Source organism: Budorcas taxicolor, chromosome X (assembly GCF_023091745.1).
Source record: "Budorcas taxicolor isolate Tak-1 chromosome X, Takin1.1, whole genome shotgun sequence".
Classification (NCBI taxonomy): domain Eukaryota; kingdom Metazoa; phylum Chordata; class Mammalia; order Artiodactyla; family Bovidae; genus Budorcas; species Budorcas taxicolor.
In genome coordinates this window covers 102,463,511-102,484,812 of record NC_068935.1, presented here as the reverse complement: position 1 = coordinate 102,484,812, position 21,302 = coordinate 102,463,511, and the positions used below count along the sequence as shown (strand labels likewise).

Sequence of the window (21,302 nt, the reverse complement as noted above, 5' to 3'; positions counted from 1 at the left end):
AGTGGGCCTCTTCCTCATTATTCTAGTTAGAATTTCTTTCTCCCTCTATAGTCTCTGCAACTTTACTGAGCTCAGTTTTTCTGCAGTAAACTGAACATAATATATAAAGTATAAAATTTCAGTTTTGAAATATTATACATCCCATGAAACCATCATCATAATCAAAATAACAAATATTTTCATCATCCCAGGACTTTTCTTATGCCCTTCTGTAAGTCCTCCTTCCTCCTACAGATCCCCAGGAACTAAAGGTTAGTTTTGATTTTCTAGAGTTTTATATAAGGGAATTATATAGTATGTTCTCTGTTTTGCCTGGAAACCCAGCCTAGTGGTTTTGAGTTTCATTCATATTGTTGTGTGTTACCAATAATTCCTTTAACTGCATCCTATTGTATAGATATGCCATAATTTGTTTATCCATTGACCTGTTGATGAAAACATTAAAAAATGTTTAGAAATTTAATTTAAAAATTAAAAAAAAATTGTAATAGGTATGCGGCCACTAAGTTTTTGTTAGTGCATTTTTTTGTCCTTGGAAATTCCTTTAGGTTCTATTTCGAATCTGTTATGCCATTCATCCCTCCCCACATACTCTGAAGATATTTTTTAAGCATTGTTGTTCAGTCACTCATTTATGTCTGACTCTTTGGGACCCCATGGACTGCAGCATGCCAGGCTTCCCTGTCCTTCACTATCTCCTGGAGTTGGCTCAAACTCATGTCCATTGAGTCAGTGATGCTATCCAACCATCTCATCCTCTGTCGTCCCCGTCTCCTTCTGCCTTCAATGCTTCCCAGCATCAGGGTCTTTTCCAATGAGTTGGCTCTTTACATCAGGTGGCCAAAGTATTGGAGCTTCAGCATTAGTCCTTCCAATGAATATTCAGGGTTGATTTTCTTTAGGATTGACTGGTTTGATCTCCTTGCTGTCCAAGGGACTCTCAGGAGTATTCTCCAGCACCACAGTTCGAAGGCATCAATTCTTCTGTGCTCAGCCTTTTTTATTGTCCAGCTCACACATCCATACATGACTACTGGAAAAACCATAGCTTTGTCTATATGGACCTTTGTAGGCAAAGTAATGTCTCTGCTTTTTAATACGCTGTCTAGGTTTGTCATTGCTTTTCTTCTAAGGAGGAAGTGTCTTAATTTTCAAGGCTGTAGTCACCATCCACAGTGATTCTGGAGCGCAAGAAAATAAACTCTCTCACTGTTTCCATTGTTTCCCCATCTATTTGCCATGAAGTGATGGGATTGGATGCCATGATCTTCATTTTTTAATGTTGAGTTTTAAGCTAGCTTTTTTTTTTTTTCATGTTCCTCATTGCCTCTTTGTTCAGGTCTTTATTCAAAATTAGCTGTCCAAAATGATTTGGCATTTATGGAATAAACAAATTTCAGTTTATGCAGCAGCCTTCTTTTCCTCTGAGGTGGGTTTCTTTTCTGTGGGCTTGTTTTCAGCTGCTGGTTTCTTGGTCCCTGCAGCCTTTTTTCGCACCACAGGCTTCTTCAGCTTCTTATCACCAACAGCCTTCTTTTCTTTGTTTCCCACCACAGGCTTCTTGCCCTGAACCCCCTTCTGATCTGATTTGGCTTCTAGTGCTGCTGCTGCCTTATCCATGCGGATTTTGTGATTCTTGGCCTGCAGAAGAATGGTGTTCCGGCGCATGGTCTTTGCGTACGGGTTAAGCTTCAACATGATTCTCAGGTTTTTCAGTGGATTCTTCTTCAGGACTCTGCGATGAATCTTCTTGCGTGGTGCTCGGAGTGCTCTTTGGATTTCTGGGCTTTTCAAGATTCTGCTAAGGTCTGTATTGAGCATCTTGTGCATGGGGAGGTTGTAGTTACTCTTGAGGGAGGCTGCTTTACGCCAAGTGCCATATAGCTCATCTAACTTTCGGAAAGCACTTTCAGTCCAAATGCAGAAACGTCCCACGTGACCACCAGGAGCAAGTTTCAAAATGTTCAGCTTGCTTACATTAAGCAGAGTAATTCCAGGGATGTTTCTGAAGGCCTTGATGATCCCATTGTCCTCATTATAGATGATGCAGGGTCCCCTGCGCTGGATGCGGCACCGGTTTCTCATTTTGCCTTTGCCGGCTCTCATTCGCTGAGAGGCGTAGACCTTTCTGATATCATTCCAGGGCTTAAGTTTCTTCAGGAGCAAAACAGCCTCCTTGGTCTTCTTGTAGCCTTCAACTTTATCTTCCACCACCAAAGGAAGTTCAGGAACTCCCTCTATATGATGACCTTTAGACACGACCAGCGCCGGTAAGGCTGAGGCACCCAGTGCAGAGCAGATGGCGTATCGCTTCTGCGTTGTATTCACTCTGCGGTGCCAATGTTGCCAGGTCTTGGTTGGTGCAAACATGCGGCCCCTACGACACATATTTCCAAAAGCACCCTGACCGGAATGGTGAGTCCCGCCACCTCGAACCCTGGGAATTCGAGCCACAGCTCTGCTGGTACCCCAAGACTCAGCACTGGTTTGATGACCTGCTAATTCACTGACAGCATAGGGCTGTCTGTTGTTTTTGCGCAAGTTGGTGTGAACAAAGTTAACAATATCGGGTCGAATGGGAGCCTTGAACACAGCAGGCAAAGTGACATTTTTGCCAGATGACTCCCCCTTTTCGGAGTACACTGATATCAGTGGACGAGCACACGCCATGGCGGGGAGAGGAGAAGGCCACGCTCCTCTCACCCTGGCGGCTCCCACAGGAAAAGTAAGCTAGCTTTTTTACTCTCCTCTTTCACCTTCATCATGAAGCTCTTTAGTTCTTCTTTGCTTTCTGTCATAAGGGTGGTGTCATCTGCATATCTGAAGTTATTGATATTTCTCCCAGCAATCTTAATCCCAGTTTGTGCTTCATCCAGCCCGGTATTTAACATGATGTACTCTGCATATAAGTTAAATAGCCAGGGTGACAATATACCACCTTGACGTACTGCCTTTCCTGAATTGGAACCAGTCTGTTGTTCCATGTCCAGTTCTAACTGTTGGTTCCTGACCTACATATAGATCTCTCAAGAGGCAGGTAAGGTGGTCTGGTATTCCCATTTTCCAGCTTGTTGTGATCTACACAGTCAAAGGCTTTAGGATAGTCAGTAAAGCAGAAGTCGATGTTTTTCTGGAATTCTCTTGCTTTTTCTATGATCCAATGGATGTTGGCAATTTGATTTCTGGTTCCTCTGCCTTTTCTAAATCCAGCTTGTACATCTGGAAGTTTTCGGTTCACATACTGTTGAAGCATAGCTTGAAGGATTTTGACTATTACCTTGCTAGCATGTGAAATGAGTCCAATTGTGTGGTAGTTTGAGCATTCTTTGGGACTGGAATGAAAATGGACCTTTTCCAGTTCTGTGGCCACTGCTGAGTTTTCCAACTGTGCTGGCATATTGAGTGCAGCACTTTAAAAGCATCATCTTTTAGGATTTGAAATAACTCAGCTGGAATTCCATCACCTCCACTAGCTTTGTTCGTAGTGATGCTTCCTAAGGTCCACTTGCATTCACATTCCAGGATGTCTGGCTCTAGGTGAGTGATCACACCATCATGATTATCTGGGTCGTGAAGATCTTTTTTGTACAGTTCTTCTGTGTATTCTTGCCACCTCTTCTTAATATCTTCTTCTTCTGTTAGGTCCTTACCATTTCTGTCCTTTATTGAGCCCATCTTTGCATGAAATGTTCCCTTGGTATCTCTAATTTTCTTGAAGAGATCTCTAGTCTTTCCCATTCTATTGTTTTCCTATATTTCTTTGCATTGATCACTGAGGAAGGCTTTCCTATCTCTCCTTGCTATTCTTTGGAACTTTGCATTCAAATGGGTATATCTTTCCTTTTGTCCTAGCCTTTTGCTTCTCTTCTTGTCTCAACTATCTGTAAGGCCTCCTCAGACAACCTTTTTGCATTTTTCTTGGGGATGGTTTTGATCACCGCCTGCTGGACAATGTTACGAACCTCTGTCCATAGTTCTTCAGGCACTCTATCAGATCTAATCCCTTGAATCTATTTGTCACTTACACTGTATAATTGTAAGGGATTTGATTTAGGTCATACCTGAATAGCCTAGTGGTTTTCCCTATGTTCTTCCATTTAAGTCTGAATTTTGCAGTAAGGAGTTCATGATCTAAGCCATAGTCAGCTCCCGGTCTTGTTTTTGCCAACTGTATAGAGCTTCTCCATCTTTGGCTGCAAAGAATATAATCAATCAATCTGATTTCTGTATTGACCATCTGGTGATGTCCATGTGTAGAGACATCTCTTGTGTCATAGGAAGAGGGTGTTTGCTATGACCAGTGCATTCTTTTGGCAAAACTCTGTTAGCCTTTGCCCTGCTTCATTTTGCACTCCAAGGCCAAACTTGCCTGTTACTCCAGGTTTCTCTTGACTTCCTACTTTTGTATTCCATTCCTCTATGATGACAAGGACATCTTTTTTTTTTTTTTTGGTGTGAGTTCCAGAAGGTCTTGTAGGTCTTCATAGAAGCATATTACTGATTATAACAGATATATGGAAGTATTAGTAAACAAGAAACCTCACACCAAGTGCATAGCTGGACTTTCCCTGGCTGTCCCAGGCTATGTGTACCTGGATGCAAATTCATTTGGGGTAGACCAGTGGCCACGATGTTTTCAGGGGAACTTTGTTTTCCTTTTGCTCTGCTCACTGACAAGGCATCCTTCTCTACAGTCCCCTGGTGTGGAAGGGAAGTAAGGAATGCTTATTAGTTTGTTCTTAACCTAGGGGTATAGCTTTTTGCAGTCCTGACAGTGTGGGATGGGTCTCCTAACTGATTCTACTACTTATACAGGCCTTACTGGGTCTTAACCTTGGTCCTCTCGCAGAGGAGTTCTTAGTAATAGAAATGCCCTCATGGCAAAGTGGACCAATTTGGAACTCTCATTTTTACTGCTCTGATTAATAGCTTTCATATAAAAACTGGTCACTGAGTTCCCCAATATCTTTTCAGGTACTCAGTGCTTTTAAGGTAATTTTCAAAAACATATTTTCTGCAGCACTTTTCATTTTTTTCCACCAGGAGGATTGGTCCAGACAATCTAATCTACCATTATAGGAAATGGGAAGCAAATCTGCTTTTCCACTGTCATTTCTCAGGCTTCCCCCAGGGGACTTAAGAGTTATAGGTATTGATGAGATATAATTTATACAAATGATCTGACCAGGGAGAAGAGGTCTAGAATCTACATAAATATTTTCAAGAGACACTCATTCATATATGGCAACATTCAAGAACACATTTTGTAAAATGTAAATATCAGTGCTAACATAATAACATCACTAGCAAAAGGACTTAGACATCACCTTCCTCTCACTAATGCTTAAATTGTTTTTTGAAGATCAGACCCAAAGACGGCATCAGAGGGAAGGCTTCTACTTCTGCTATGTGGGCCTATGTTTCCTAGTATAAAATGATGGCATCTGAAGTTCTTAGCTCCAACGTGCTAAATTTAAAAGTATTTTTGGGAACACTGGAATAGCTGAAAGAAGTGATCAAGCAAAAGAGATTAACTGAAAAATCCTTTTAATTAGTAAAAAACTGGGTGAAAAAAACTCTGTGTCTATGAACTTGATGCCTTTAATCTCTTTTAGTTAGGTTCAAATAAGTATTTTAGACATGCAGATCTCTTTCTTTTGAAGATATCTCTTTGGCACTAGATTTCTGATATATATTGCCAAAGTACAGACAAAGGTAAAACTATCAGCATTTTTCAAAAAACAGCAAATTATAACAGTAATAACAGAAATAGATTTTGCCAAAATATACAGTAATCCCTGACTCCTCTCAGTTAAAAACATGTCTGAAAACTGCCTGATTTTAACCTGCTTTCAAAGCTTAAACTTTCTAACAGACACACATTTTTAAAGACCTGGCAGGGTAAAGAACGAAGCTTCTGTCTCCTTTCTAATAGTGAAACACTTTAAATACCTGGAGTGACAGTGAATCCTGGCATCTGAGTTTTTCACTGGTGGTGGAGTGGAATGGGGTTGGTGAGGGCATGTGGAGGGGCAAAGAGAGGGGACATTAAAAAAAATGCAATTCTATAACGCTGGAAACAGCATACAGGCGTAGAGGGCTCTGCTAAGAGATCACGATGTGACTATGACCTGACTCAGCCTCTCTCTAGACCTTCATCTCCTTCTGTGTGAAACAAAGACCTGACTCTATAAATAGGAGCTCACTTGGGGCTGACAACTGAGAATTCTCGGCAGACTCATTTGAATTGCGTTTGGTTAATAGAGTAAAGAATATATTAAACAGGTTTTACCCTATAAAACAGCAAAATATAAAGGTGAAAAATGGCTTGCCAGGCTTCGTTTATATAAGAAACCAAAACAACACAACACAGACATACCATTCCTGAAGTTCTGGAGAAGGAATGAGACCTGCCGTTCCATTTTTGGAGTTTTCCAGTTTACCCTGCCACCAATTGTGATCGTCCTTACTAATAATCTGGATAATGTCACCAACTCTGAATCGAATGCCAGCTTCTTTGCAGGGGATGAGGTCATCCTTAGCTGGATCATATTCAAACTGTGCTCTTACATAGATCTATAAAACAAGAGTTGGTAAGAAAAAACGCCATGGTGATATGAAAGAAAACAGTCAGCTCTAACCATGGACTAACACTACAATACGAACAGGACATTAGATGGTGAACACAAATATGATGCATGGAAATACAACACAAAAAACTGCTACCACTAGAACATTGTACTATTTTTGATGTGTACAGTTACAAATCTCTGCTCTTTTTATTTGGATAGAACACTTAAGATATTTGTTCAATAAAGACTTAATTTCTGCTTTTACTATAACAGAATAGGCTTAAAATTATAGTGAAATATGCTTACCGTTTGAAAATCTGCATATATGTAATTGATATTATGGGTAAGTTGTCATGATCACGTGGCAGGCTTTAAGCCATAACCACAAGCATTCAGGGAAGGTTTTAACCCTAAAGCAGCACGATACGAAACTAGCAAGAACTCAGTGTTGGTAACGTGCTATAAAATGCCTTCATGACAACTGGCAGTGTGTCTACACACTGCTGATAAACTTAACTGTAACTCAAACATTTTAAAAAAGCATTTAAAGGTAGTTTAATTTTGCAAATAGCATTTCTACTTTATATTCGCATTTTATTCTTCTTCGAGAAGAAAAATGAATTTAAGTCCTACGTTTGCCAATGTAACACTTAAAATCTGCACAGAGCTTCAGGAGGTGGATAGTTCAAGGCTCTGAGTTTTATGATATGTAAATGTAACTAGTAAATATAAAAGGAAACAGATTAGCATACAAGGGGTTATCACATGGCACCATTTTATGAATTACTGGATTTCTAAATAATGTAAAACAAGGTGCTAGATATTCAGTATTGCATCATTTGAGTGATTTCTATCAGGTGCTAGTTTATGCAAATCTTAACTCCCAATTTGATTACTTTTAAGAGCACATTTCAAGAAAAATTCCATAAATTTTCTATCTTGAAATTTCATTTGAATATTAATATTAAAGTCACTGTAAAACCAACCTGAAGGGTTTGGAACTATTGTGTTATTATTCTGTTTGTTTCTTTTCAGAAATCCAGCCTATAAAAGTTATAAGTCTCTGCATTTGCACCTAAAATTTATACTCAAAGTGCCAGCAAATAAAAGTTGCTTGTCTCAGGCAGCACTTAACTTTTCATGTTTGATTAGGACGTAAAGCCAGGATTTTTCTGTTGTTGTTTTTTCCCCACTGTATATGGCTTTTAGAAATACACATGCAGATACAAATTAAGAAAAAAACCTTCAAACATCAGATAATTATTGCTTAAAAATGTTCATTGGCATGTACATTTTAGTTATTCTTAGAATTCGAAGAATTCTGTAGCCTTTAAAAATTTATTTCCACCCCAGAGGCAGGCCCATAAGATCCCCAAAGGCTGAATTCTTAACCATCAACACAAAATGATCAGGTTGAAATTACAATAACCATCACAGCTACAAAGATGTTAGGGAAAAAGTCCTTATAGAGAATTAGTCATGTGTAATGTGTTAAAATGAAATGGTACAAGCTCTCAATGCTCAAATGTTATGGTCCAAAATGCAGACATTATGGGATGGAAAGGGTTAATAAAGGATTGGCTATTAGCAGCTCAGTTTAGAGAAGTTTCTATAGAGGATATCTATTCACCTGTCGTCCTTTTGGTTGGGTAGTTGATGGCAAGTCCTGTAGAATAAAGCCAACCCAGGAGAAAAATTTTCATTTACTTTTCAAAGAGTACAAGGTAATTTGTGTGTTCTGTTACATTATGGTTAAAAAATGAGCTAGATTTAAGTTGTAAAGAGATAATATACATTATTCCATTTCTCAGAAATGTTGAGTTATCAAAAAAGAAAAATCAAACCCAGGCCATTTAGCAGCAAGCTGAAGAAAGCAGGTAAATTTAAGCAGAGAGAAATGTGTTCTTAAGAAACAACTCAGCATCTTCAACACAAAAGCCACTGCAAGTGAAACAGCCTATTTAAAAACCCCCCTCAAAACTCAAAAGAGCTATTGCCCTTTTCAACTTAGTCACTGCAACCATTTAAGATTTTGAAAAATTCAATGGTTGTATGGATTTTTCATCATCTTAGAGTTGTTAAATGTTAACTGTTATAAATAAATTCCTTCGGTAGCCTATTTTGAAGTTGCAAATAAAAGTTACAGGAAATTTTCTAACATTTCTCTTACTTTTATCATTCCATCTGAGGTGATCTCAAATTATTTATAAGTTATCTCAAATTATTTGCAAATTTACCTCATAAAAATGATATATTTTTAAAGGGCAAGTTAATAGGAAAAGAGTGATACTGCTGTATCATTAGAACTCTCATTTTTAACAGCAATATCAGCAACTTAAGAGATTTTATTATTTCAAAATATTTCAAAAATTCACACACCTGCACCTATAAGTGCTCCCATTTGCTTACATAAATTAAAAACCATTCTTTTTACTTTCCAAAATGAAAAAAAGTAAAATTCCAAGTTCAAGTCAAAATATAAAGTACTTTGTGTTAAAGATGTGATAATAGCGTGGCTTAAGTGCAGTTTGAAGCCAGTTCCTTTTGCTTTTCATATCCAGGCAAGGCTTATAATTCACAGAAGTATGTGCACGTACCACAATAACAGAGGGCACACCAATTCGTAAACTTAGATAGCGGAAACTAAACATGTTGCTGATATCACTCAGAATAGACAACTACAGAGCCCGAGAATACCCAAATTCCTACTCTGCAAAATTCTTAGATTTCTTTATCTTTTTCAATTAAAAAAAAATGTTGAGAAATTTCAACAAATTTCCGTTTAAATCCTCTGCATAACTTTGAGCAAAGTCATAGACAGTAGCTGGGTGACACAGAAATATTTTGAGAATGACTAAAGCAGTCTTGAACTACATTTCTTCAAATTTAACTAATGAAAGGTATTTTTAATGAGAAGAACAAGATTTTCCAGGAGTAAACTGCATTGTAGCTGTAGTAGCCTTGTATATCGGCAGAAGACAATATTTCCACTGAACACATGTAACTAGAACACTCATGGCAGGTGGCACCAACAAAATTGTCACACTTTGCTGTGTGGAGCTAGAGTTCTTACCGAAACAGAATTGTTAGTGCTGCTATGACCATTAGCTGGGGACTGTCTGGAAGTGGAGGGGGAATCTCTCTGAAATAAGACACAAGGTTCATTAACACAGAACACCAGCAGAGAAACAAGAGATATTCACATTAACAGTTACAACCACAGTCTGACAACCATTTCCTTTGAGGTTTTAGCTGTAAAGGTGCCATACTGACTTACTTGCATGATTTCAGAGAAGCATGAAAAAAATGTTTGTGCAGTCTGAAGATTCACATGTTGTAAGTGATGACTGTGTCATTTCATTAATCATTTCTTTCCTGTCTCTAACATTCTATAACCTTTGCTTTTTTAAAATGAGAACCCGAAGGGTGACTTGATATTAAAATCCTATCAACTACTGTAAAGTGACAAGGATTATTATAACATTGTGCTAAAGATCCCAACTGCATATCTTTTTAAATTGAAAATTAGGTGTTAAAAGTATTTAATAATCTTTAGGTACCTCAGTATCAAAAATTACTGAATGACACAATTTGAAGTGAAGTCACTCAGTCATGCCCGATTCTTTGTGACCCCATGGACAGTAGCCTGCACCAGGCTCCTCTGTCCATGGGATTTTCTAGGCAAGAGTACTGGAGTGGGTTGCCATTTCCTTCTCCAGGGAATCTTCCCGACCCAGGGATCGAACCCAGGTCTCCCACATTGTAGACAGACGCTTTACCGTCTGAGCCACCAGGGAAGTGAAGTGAACCTTAAAAAAAGACTTCTTACGTTGCAATCACCTTAGAATCTTTCTAGGCTAGATATTACTAATAAGGGTAAAAGATAGTTATAGACGAGAGAAGAAACCTTTTTTTTTAGAATATTTTAGCAGATTAATTAAAACAATAATTTTGGGCCTCTACAAATATTACACTTCTGGCAAAGATTCCAGCAGCCACAGCCAACTATACTATATGACACACTCAAAATCCTTTCCAGGCTCCACTCCCTTGTTGTCCAAATCAACTATAATGTTAAAACAAGGAGAGGATGAAAGTAAGTATTTAAAATTTTAGTTGAGTTCTTGGAAATCTTTGAAATGTGCATGTCTGCTCAAAAGACATTTGTTTTTTTTAGAAGACTTAAAGAAAACTTCTGGAACCTGTTGGCCTTTAAATAATGGGATCCCTTAGATGAGGATTCTCAGATGTTAGTGAGCAGAATGTCTAGGTGCCACCCCCAGAGACTCATGTCAGTAGGGCCAGGGCGTGGGGTGGGGGGTCCCCGCTTTTACCAATGGCCAGGGTGATGCTGAGATAGGTAGCCAGAGAGCCTTTCTTTAGGAAGTATTGTTGTAGCTGGGAAGAATCCAACCACAGGGTTGAACTCTGCCAGAGGACAGGAGAGTCAAAGAGATTGGTGGGGGAGGTACCTTTATTCCTACTATTCAGAGGTTGAGAAGGTAGGAGGGGGCTCTTTTTACTCAAGAGCATAGCATTTATGTGTCCTACTGATCCTACCTCAAAACCAGTTCAACCACTCAAAAACACAAGAGAAACTTATATTAATAACTAACACTATCTTCTTGCTAGTGAGCCAAAAAGACAAAAACCAATTGCATTTACTAAATTTCTTCCAAGATGTGAAACGGTATGAGGACCACTTATGATTTTTAAAATATCAGAATGCTTGACATAAAAGGTGCATGTGACAATTTTTCTTTTCCAGCAAGGTTTGTGTACTAGGTAACAAATTTCAAAACTGAATCCTGGAACAGAAGCAGTTCTGTATTTTGTTTTGAAATATAACTGAAGTTCCATAAAAAGCCACCAAGAGGAGCTCAAGACTTGATATAACAGAAACCCCACTTGTCATGGCTCACTAAAAACATAATTAACGAAACTACAAATTCTTATACATATCTTCAATAGGTTTAGGAAAAACAGGAAGCCTCTGATTTTTCTTGTGAAATTTACATCATTACTAGAGACAGGAAGAAACATAATTTCTCCCTCAACTTCTCCTAAGTACAAATTCAGTTTTCTAGACGGGTTCCAGTAAGTTGCCAGCCAGTCTTAAACATTCACTGTACTTCATACTGATGTTACACATACTTGGAAGGTGCACAGGAAAGTGCGAGCTTCAGAAAAAAATATTCAAACTGAAGGTGCAATGGCCAAAGGATGCTCTCACTTAGGCTGGTTCATATTTCCAAATATAGAAAGAATGATTTTTGAATCTCACTAGCTAACCAACAGCAAACTGAATAATATAGGTTGGGAAAGCTACAGTTTCTCAAGGATAAGCCTACTGTAAGAAAGGAACTTGGGGTTTGTATTACTCTAGAACACTTACTTGTTTCCAAGTCAGATAACATTCCAATTTAAACAATTTCACAGAAGGTTGCAAAAACCTCTATTCCACTAATAACATCAGTTATCAATTCCTCATAGGCTTAAAATCCATCTAGAGACCTGTCAGAATTATTTGAATAACTCTATCTTAACAAGAAATAGACCACTTTTCAGATTCTTGGAAAGAAGAACTATCTAATGTGATTTCTTAATAAGAGAAGTGAATATACTTCCTGGAAATATTATTGCAATTATCATCTTGCATCCTCTCCCAGAGACCCATTCTTTATTAAACCTCTGTCATTATTTGGAGCTTCTCTCTATGTATTTTGCTTCGCTTCCAGCCTGCAGGAAGTTCAGGTGCTGAGGAGAACCCCATGGAAGAGGGCTGAGTAGGTGGGTGGGACCTACTCTGTTCCGTTATCTTTGTTGTAAAATTGGTGTGCAGTGATCAACAGCACAGGCAGAAACAATTTCCCAGAAGAAGCCAAAACATTCAGCCATCAGCAGACAGTTAGTTAAGAACCCAGAGGAGATGGGGTCTTTCATAGAGCTATTACCTCACAGGACGATGACTGAGTGCGGTAACTTGGCACGATCTTGAAGGTGATACTCCCACGCATTTCCCGCTAGAGGAAACAGAAAGGAGAGCTCTTTGAACAAACAAATGTTGCACACAACAACGCGTAAGAAACCACTGAAAACGTTTCGGGGGTATTTAGTTTAAGCCAGCCGAGAGCGCAGGGGCCTAAAAACGAAACCGAGTTACAAAAGCAGGAACTGCTCACAGTGACAAAGGAAGCTGCTCCTGGGAACAGCCCTGCAAAGTCAAGGCTGACTGCCCTGTTCACACAGCAATGGTGCAACAGACCTCTGATGGTGATCTTTTCATAGATGTGGAGATAACTCTAAGTGACATGCCTTTCGAAAGTGAATACAAGTTGAAATGGACTACAGAACAAGTAATTATGTAAGAATTATATTTGGGAGGCTACATGATGATGGTGTACTCCATAAAATCTGCTTTTTATTTCATAATTTAGGCCTTAGTTTTTTTTTAAAATTTAATTATTTAATTGGAGGCTAATTACTTTACAATATTGTATTGGTTCTGTCACACATCAACATGAATCCGCCACGGGCGTACGCGTGTTCCCCATCCTGAACCCCCCTCCCACCTCCCTCCCCATACCATCCCTCCGGGTCATCCCGGTGCACCAGCCCCAAGCATCCTGTATTGAACCTGGACTGGCGATTCATTTCTTATATGATATTATACATGTTTCAATTAGGCCTTAGTTTTGACTGTCAGTGACTCTGTGGTGCTTATTGTACCTTCAGTAGATATAAATAGCGCAGGAGGCTGCTACACTATGGTGGGAAGAAGGTGCAGGCCAGAGGTCTAAACATCTCCCTCTGCTCGCCAGGGCCTGTCATTCTGCAGCCCCCAGCCCGCCCCAATCCAAAGCCTAATCTGAACACCAACTTTGGATATATATGGTAAAAAATGGCCTGGTCTACCATGACTTTCCTTTCTCCTGCTCTATAGAGAAATCCCATATAGCTGGCTATGACTCAGATACACAGGAAAGAGGTTTCTGACATTGCTGATGTCAGCAGAATTGAGGTCAGTGAGAAACTAGTTCACAAGTATGCACAACTGCAAAGGTTTTCTTTAAACATCTGCTAAGAACCAGAAGACAAAGGACTGAAAGGAGAATGTTCAAGCCCACACTGCTGAAAATGGGCAAAATGTTTCTAAGCTCTGCTGCATGTAAACATTTTTCTAGTTCTCAGTTTCTCTGAATGTTGCACAAGACCACACAGATGATGGTACCAGATTACAAAAGAATACCCCTTATTTAATAAGTTAATGAACTGAAAGTCGATTTCAGAAAAAGAGACTTTCATTTACTCACAAGCATTTTTTGCAGCTGTTCCACTGTTTGGTTGGCTACACTGATGCCATTGATTTCTCGAATTTCATCTCCAACATGAAGTGTACCTAAGAAATTACACAAAATTATAAACATGAAATGATATATACTTTTATAATAATAAAATCCAAAGTCAGCAAGGTAAGTAATTTAAAAAAATTAAGCTAAATACTGAAGTCTGAGTGACCTCCGGGAGATGGTGATGGACAGGGAGGCCTGGCGTGCTGCAATTCATGGGGTCGCAAAGAGTCGGACACAACTGAGCGACTGAACTGAACTGAACTGAATATTTCAGAACCAGGTATGAGTTAGGCTCATATAATAAACTCGCCAAAACAGATACACCTAACTTATGGAGGACACAGTTTTGAAAGATGACTGTAAAAATCTGCTTATTTTTCTGAGAGAGTCTGTATGTATATAGCTGTTTGAAACTATGACTTCCAGATGCAGCCTGTCTGGGTTCATATCTCTGCTTTATCATGTACTAGCTTCAAGATCTTGGGTAACTTACTGAGAATTTCCCTGAAAACTCATATTTATAAAATGTCAATGAAAATAGTATCTATCTCATAGGACTGTTGTAAGGATTAAATGAGTTTATTAGATGCAGAAGACTTAGAACTGTTCTTGGCGCATAGTGCCATTTAAGTATTTGCTGTTATCATCATTATCATCTACCAGATATGACACAAAGGTTGTTGATTTTTCAAAGAATTGTGGTGATAACATCTATATATCAATAAATTTATATTAGACATACTGCAACTTTTTAATAATAATTTGGTAGGCGTTTCAGGGTTCTGTCACACTTCAACTAGAAAAAGTGAGAAACAATGGTTAAATAGTGTTATGTAAGTTTTTGTTTTATTTATGAATTGCACAAATGTTTAGTTATTGACCTGACTTCATTATGAAAAGCTCATGGTGTCTTTAAGACATACACACTAAAATGCAGATAAATAAAGAGCCTTGTATTTGCTTCAAAGTAATCCAGGGGCAGTAGGACAAATACAGCTGAAATCAGTATGGTCACGAATTAACAATAATTCTACCTGGGTTATGGGTAGGTAGGTGATCACTGCACTATTCTTTTCTCTACTTGAACTCACTGCACTGTTCTCTCTAACCATGTTTGAAAGTTAACATAATAAAACATAAAACAAAAATTTGGGGACTTTTGTCTTCAGTATGGTGGATTAGGCACTCACAAACTCTTACAACTATATCCCGTGTAGGGCTCACCCCTTGAAGTGTTACTGGTCTCACAAAATGAATGTGAATCCCCAAGAATACTTCCCATTTCCATCCCCACTCTCCCTTCCACAGATAAGAACCCAGTGAGCTGGATCCAGAGTGGTGGCAAAATCAAGATGGAATGAAACCAGTGGGAGGGGTAGATGACATTGCCACACTGCCTGCTGGCTGCCTTCTGAGTCTTGGGCCAATAGCAAGTTAGAGAAGCTAAGCCCAGGATTCTGCAGGGAGCCAAGACCCAGTTCAGTGGCACTCTGTGGCAGCTGGTAAAACACAGAAAAGACCATTTTTGGAGGAAAGTATTCCCAGTTTAGCCTCCCATGACTTCTACTAATTTGAGCAAGCAAAAAGCTTATAATCAAAGATCACCAAACATACAATAAGGCAAACTATTATGTGAGTCATCAGAAAGAGAAGAAATAGATTTAGATCCTCAAGGAGGATAGATGCTGGAATGGTCAGATATAGACGACAGGAATACCTTGTTTTCTTGTGCTTTGCTTTACTATGCCTCAAAGATAACCACAGTTTTTATAGATTGAAGATTTGTGGCAACCCTGTGTTGAGCAAGTCTATCTGTGCCATTTTTCCAACAGTGTTTGCTCACTTCCTGTCTCTGTATCACACTTTGGTAATTCTCACAATATTTCAAACTTTCTCATCATTATTATATTCGTTATGGTGATCTGTGATGAGTGATCTCTGCTGTTTTGGGAGTGTTATGAACCGCGCTTATATAAGATGGCAAACAACTGACTGTTGAAATTGCAGCAAAGGATTTAGAATATTACATAAACTTAGTTAATAAAGCAGTGGCAGGGTTTGAGAGGATTTACTCCTGTTTTGAATGAGGTTCTACCATGGGTAAAATGCTATTAAGCAGTAGTGCATGCTACAAAGAAACCATTTGTGAAAGGAAGAGTCAATCAATGAGGCAAACTTCATTGTTGTCTTATTTTAAGAAACTGCCACAGCCACCTCAGCCTTCAGCAACTACCACCCTGACCAATCAGCAGCCATCAACATCTAGACAATACCCTCAACCAGGAGCAAAGAATATGATTTGCTGAGGCTTAGATGATGGTTAGCATTTTTTAGTAATAAAGTAATTTTAAATTAAAGTATGATCCAGAGGGATGGTATGGGGAGGGAGGAGGGAGGGGGGTTCAGGATGGGGAACACGTGTATACCTGTGGCGGATTCATGTTGATGTATGGCAAAACCAATACAATATTGTAAAGTAATTAACCTCCAATTAAAATAAATAAATTTATGTTAAAAAACCAAAATACTACAAAGCTACAAAACAGAAAAAAAAGACATAATGCTACTGTACACTTAGTAGATGATAAGTGAAGTGAAGTCGCTCAGTCGTGTCCGACTCTTTGCGATCCCATGGACTGCAGCCCACCAGGCTCTTCCATCCATGGGATTCTCCAGGCAAGAATACTAGAGTGGGTTGCCATTTCCTTCTCCAGGGGATAGCACAGTACAAACATAACTTTTATGTGCACTGGGAAACAAAAATTCATGTGACTCATTTTATTGCAGTGGTCTGAAACCAAGTCTGTAATATCTCTAAGGTATGCCTGTATAAAATAGCTATATGTTAAAGAAAAAGAAAGAAAGGGACCTTTTTTTTGCAAGGATGAGCATGCAACAAGAGATTATCAGGTGTGAACAGACAGATCTGAAAATAAGAATAAGAACAAGTGATTAGTACTTCTAGAAAGGAAAAATATAATCAATAGTATAAGTCAATGAATGGATGAGTTGAACAGGAGTTCAGATATGGCTGAAGAGTTTCAGCTAATTGGAAGACATAACCAAATAAATTAACTAGAATGCAGGTCAGAGAAATGAGATAAGGAAGATAGGAAACAAGAAATAAAACATGAAAAAGATATTAAGAGATATGGAGGGAATGTCTAACACACATCTACCTAGAGTTGAGAAGGAGATGATAGAATGAAGAGGCAATATTTTAAGAAATATGGCTGCAAATTTTCTTGAATGATGCAAACATGATCACACAGCTCCAGGAAGAATAATGTATCCCAAATAGGATAAATAAAAAGAAAGCCATGCCAGGAGGTAGTAAAACTACATAACATCGAAGACAAAGAGCTTAAAAAGTCCAGGGAGAAAGGAGAGATCACCTACAAAGCAAGGACAATTGTAGTGACACCAGACTTCTCAAGATCAAACAACATATGCCAAAAGAAAATGGAATGGTAACCATTAACCTAAAACTGTGCTCTCAGCAAAAGTAATCAAGATTGAGGTGGAAATGAAATATTTACAGATAACACCACCTGAGGGAGTTTATCAACAAGAGACTATCACTAAAGGAACTATAAAGGATATAGTTTAGGAAGAACGAAAAATGCTCACCAAAGGGTGGTCTGCAATGCAAAAGGAATAATGAACAAATAAAATTGTAAACATTTATGTAAATTCAAACAACAATGGTCATGTATCTTAAGATGATTTCAAATTTGTGGATTTAAAATAAGACATGTGTTCTGGTTTCCTCGGTGTGTATGCCCAGCAGTGGGATTGCTGGGTCATAAGGCAGTTCTATTTGCAATTTTTAAAGGAATCTCCACACTGTTCTCCATAGTGGCTGTACTAGTTTAAAAATGTTGGGCAAGAATAATAAGTAAGTCAAGTAAGAAAGTGAAGTCGCTCAGTCGTGTCCGACTCTTTGCAACCCCATGGACTGTAGCCTACCAGCCTCCTCCATCTATGGGATTTTCCAGGCCAGAGTACTAGAGTGGGTTGCCATTTCCTTCTCCAGGGGATCTTCCTGACCCAGGGATTGAACCCCGATCTACTGCATTGCAGGCAATGTGTCTGAGCCACCAGGAAAGTGCATGTAAGTCAAGAATGGGATCTAACTTGATTCCAATGTCTTTGTATTCTTTGAGAGAGTGGAATTAATATACTGTTTTCCTTTAGTGTGAAAGTGAAAAGTGAAAGTCGCTCAGTTGTGTCCGACTCTTTGCGACCCCATGGACTGTGGCCTGCTAGGCTCCCTTGTTTATGGGATTCTCCAGGCCAGAATACTGGAGTGGGTGTAGCTGTTCCCTTCTCCAGGGATTGAACCCAGGTCTCCTGCATAGCAGGTGTCTGAGTCATCATATGTCAAGTTAAATATGTATGACAAGTTTTCAAGGTAACCACCTAAAAATAGAAATAGAGTGCTGAAAGTCTAAGCTGCTAGGGTGGAATGAACAAACATGAAGAAAAAAATCAGTTAAAATATGGAATAAATTAAAAAAAACCCAAGATGATATAAATCATTACTGAAATATTAATGGACTACAGTAAATACTGATGGACTATCCTTGCCCATTAAAAGATAGCAATCATCAGAAAGTGAAAGTGAAAGTCACTCAGTCGTGTCCAACTCTTTGCGACCCCATGGACTATACAGTCCATGGAATTCTCCAGGCCAGAATACTGGAGTGGGTAGCTTTTCCCTTCTCCAGGGGATCTTCCCAACCCAGGGATCGAACCCAGGTCTCCTACATTGCAGGCAGATTTTTTGCAATCATCAAAGGGCATTACAAAATGAAAACCCCAGATTTAGAAATGTTTGTAAGACACATTCCACAGCACACAGGCACAGAATGGTTAGAAATAAAAAAATAGAAGAAGACATGTTAGCAAATAACTAAAATAAAGCTGGAATAACTACATTAAAATAAAATAGGTTTTAAGTAGAAGGTATAATAAGGATAGACATGGTTACCAGGCACTTCTATGCTCCTAATAAAACAGCTTTGAATATATACATCGAGAGATCTATAGCTAGAAATAGAAAAACTCAACCGTGATAATTGGAATATTTCAATAATTATTGATAGGTCAAACAGAAAAAAAATTAGTCAATATATAGAATGTTTGAACAACAATTAACCTCAAGCAATCATACAGAAAACTCTGCATGTAACATGAACAAAACAGTCTTCTTAGGCACAACATGGGCCATTTATAAAAATGATGAAAGGTCTATGCCATAAAGCAAATCTCACCAAACCTCAACAAAATGGTGTCATACAGACCACACTCTGACTCCAGTGCAATTAAGTTCGAAGTAAAACACAAAAAGATAGATAGGAAACCCTCTTAAATGTGGCACATAAAAACATCTCTAAATAACTTGTAGGGCAATGAAAAATATAATAATAGAGATGTTAAAAATACAATAAAAATGCTTCATCTCAAAACTGGTAAGATACAGATAAAACAGTACTTCAAGAGGTAGAATTTAATCTTAAATACATAGAGATGAAGAAAGACTGGAGTAAATGAACCAAGTGTCAGATTTTAAAAGTTAGATAAACCAATAGAAAGTAGAAGGAAGGAGAAAATTAAAAAATAGGTCATAAAACAATAAAATAGGTAAGTTGATCAGGAGGAAAAAGACAAGGCACATATAAATGACATTAGGAATAAACATGGGTACATAATTACAGAGGCAGTAGAAACATTAATAAAAACCTAAGAGGACACTAAGAAGAAGCTTACTAGAATAATTTTAAAAATGTAAAAATTTTCAGGAAAATATAATTTACCAAACTCACTCACGATATAGAAAGCCTGACCAGCCTTATGAATGTTAAAGAAACTGACAGTGGTAAAAAAAAATATTCCTTAACACAAAACAAGACACAAAACTCCAGGCCTTGATTGTCTTATAGGCAAGTTCCACTAAACTTTCAGGCTACAAATCATTCCAATATTATACAATATTCAGAGAACTTATGAAAAGAGTTTCTCCAAGTCATTTTATGAGGCCAAGGTAACTTTGAAACTAAAATCAGACAGAGAAACGTAGGAAAGGAAAATTAAGCACAGGCCAGTCTCACTTACAATTGCAATCACAAAAATCTAAAACAAAATAATAGTACATAGAATCAAGCAGTACGTACCAAAAGATATTACACAATGAAAACACTAGGCTTATCTGAGAAATGCTGGGGAGGTTATCATTAGGAAATCTTTAAAAGTCATTTACCATATCAAAAGAAAAGAAAATAAATCATCTTAGCAGATGTAGAAAAAGCATTTGATAAAATTCAAACTCATCATAACTTAAATGTCCAGTAACTCAGAATATAAAAGAACTTCTTCAGCTCTAATAAAAAAGTATCTACTAAAAATCTATAGTAAACATTCTTCTTCATGGGGAAACATTGGAAAGCTACCTCCTAAAAACAAAAATAGGACAAGGATACCCACTATACCACTTCTATTAAAGACAGCGGGGGCTAGCCAGTATGGTAATAAAAGAAAAAGAGATTAAAGAAATACTGATGTAACTTTACTGAATTTAAGCAAAAAATTCCTACAGGATTCTAAAACCAAGTATCTTTATGTGTGAGTGCTATCCACTCATGAAACCTAGAGACTGCTCTGAAGGTAGCAGTAATGCCAGGCACCATCTCTGTACATAAGCAGTCATCTTTAAAGGGACAAGAAAGCACTAAAAAGCTGATGGCGTTACCTCTTGCTCTCCAGGGTGAAGGAAAGAAGTGTAAGCACATATACAACACGATCTCAAAGAAAGGAAGTCTAATTTTTGGACAGGAGAATCACTTTTGGATCAGGCTCTAAATACTAATGCACGTGACACAGTCGCTTCAGAGAGGAACCTAGACCTGCATGTCCAAATCTTATCCACTGGACAGTTAGCAGTAGTTCCACTTTCTCAAAAAAAAATCATTTTTTGTCTAACTTCAGTCCTTAGTGAATTCCCTTCTCAACTGCATTTACTGTAGCAGGTGTTAAGAACTTAATCACAGGTTTGATCTTTCTTATTATTTTACCATTGAAATATTGTTATTTATCAACCTCTAATTTCCTAATTTATTAATAGTATATCTCATTCCTGAATGAATTAGTCAACTGTCTTTTAACTTTGCAAGTATATATACATATATCTTATATCCCATGGTAGATGTGTTCCATATATCCTTGGACGCATATGATACTTCAGTTTATCTCCTATGGCCTCTAATAAGTCAGGATCTAAAGAGTGACTCAGAGATGCTCCAGCAACAGAAGTGTATAGTATAACTGAAGCATGTGGAGATGAATACAAGTGAGTGGAGGCCAACAGTGATTAAAACCA

At 38.1% G+C, this 21,302-nt stretch overlaps 2 protein-coding genes across 2 annotated transcripts in view; both read right to left on the bottom strand.

The window, feature by feature from the left end:
* CASK (calcium/calmodulin dependent serine protein kinase) overlaps positions 1-21,302 on the bottom strand; it is a 377,556-nt gene that overhangs the window by 28,043 nt on the left and 328,211 nt on the right. Inside the window, exons 17-21 of the mRNA XM_052662816.1 lie at positions 13,886-13,971; positions 12,527-12,595; positions 9,646-9,714; positions 8,203-8,238; positions 6,380-6,576 (exon numbers count right to left, since the gene is read on the bottom strand). Coding sequence (XP_052518776.1) covers positions 6,380-6,576; positions 8,203-8,238; positions 9,646-9,714; positions 12,527-12,595; positions 13,886-13,971 — 457 coding nt within the window. The remainder of the gene's footprint in view (positions 1-6,379; positions 6,577-8,202; positions 8,239-9,645; positions 9,715-12,526; positions 12,596-13,885; positions 13,972-21,302) is intronic.
* On the bottom strand, positions 1,323-2,712 carry LOC128069706 (60S ribosomal protein L4-like). Its single transcript, XM_052662817.1, has one exon. The coding sequence runs from the start codon at positions 2,668-2,670 to the stop codon at positions 1,402-1,404; it is 1,269 nt and encodes a 422-aa protein (XP_052518777.1). The 5' UTR covers positions 2,671-2,712; the 3' UTR covers positions 1,323-1,401.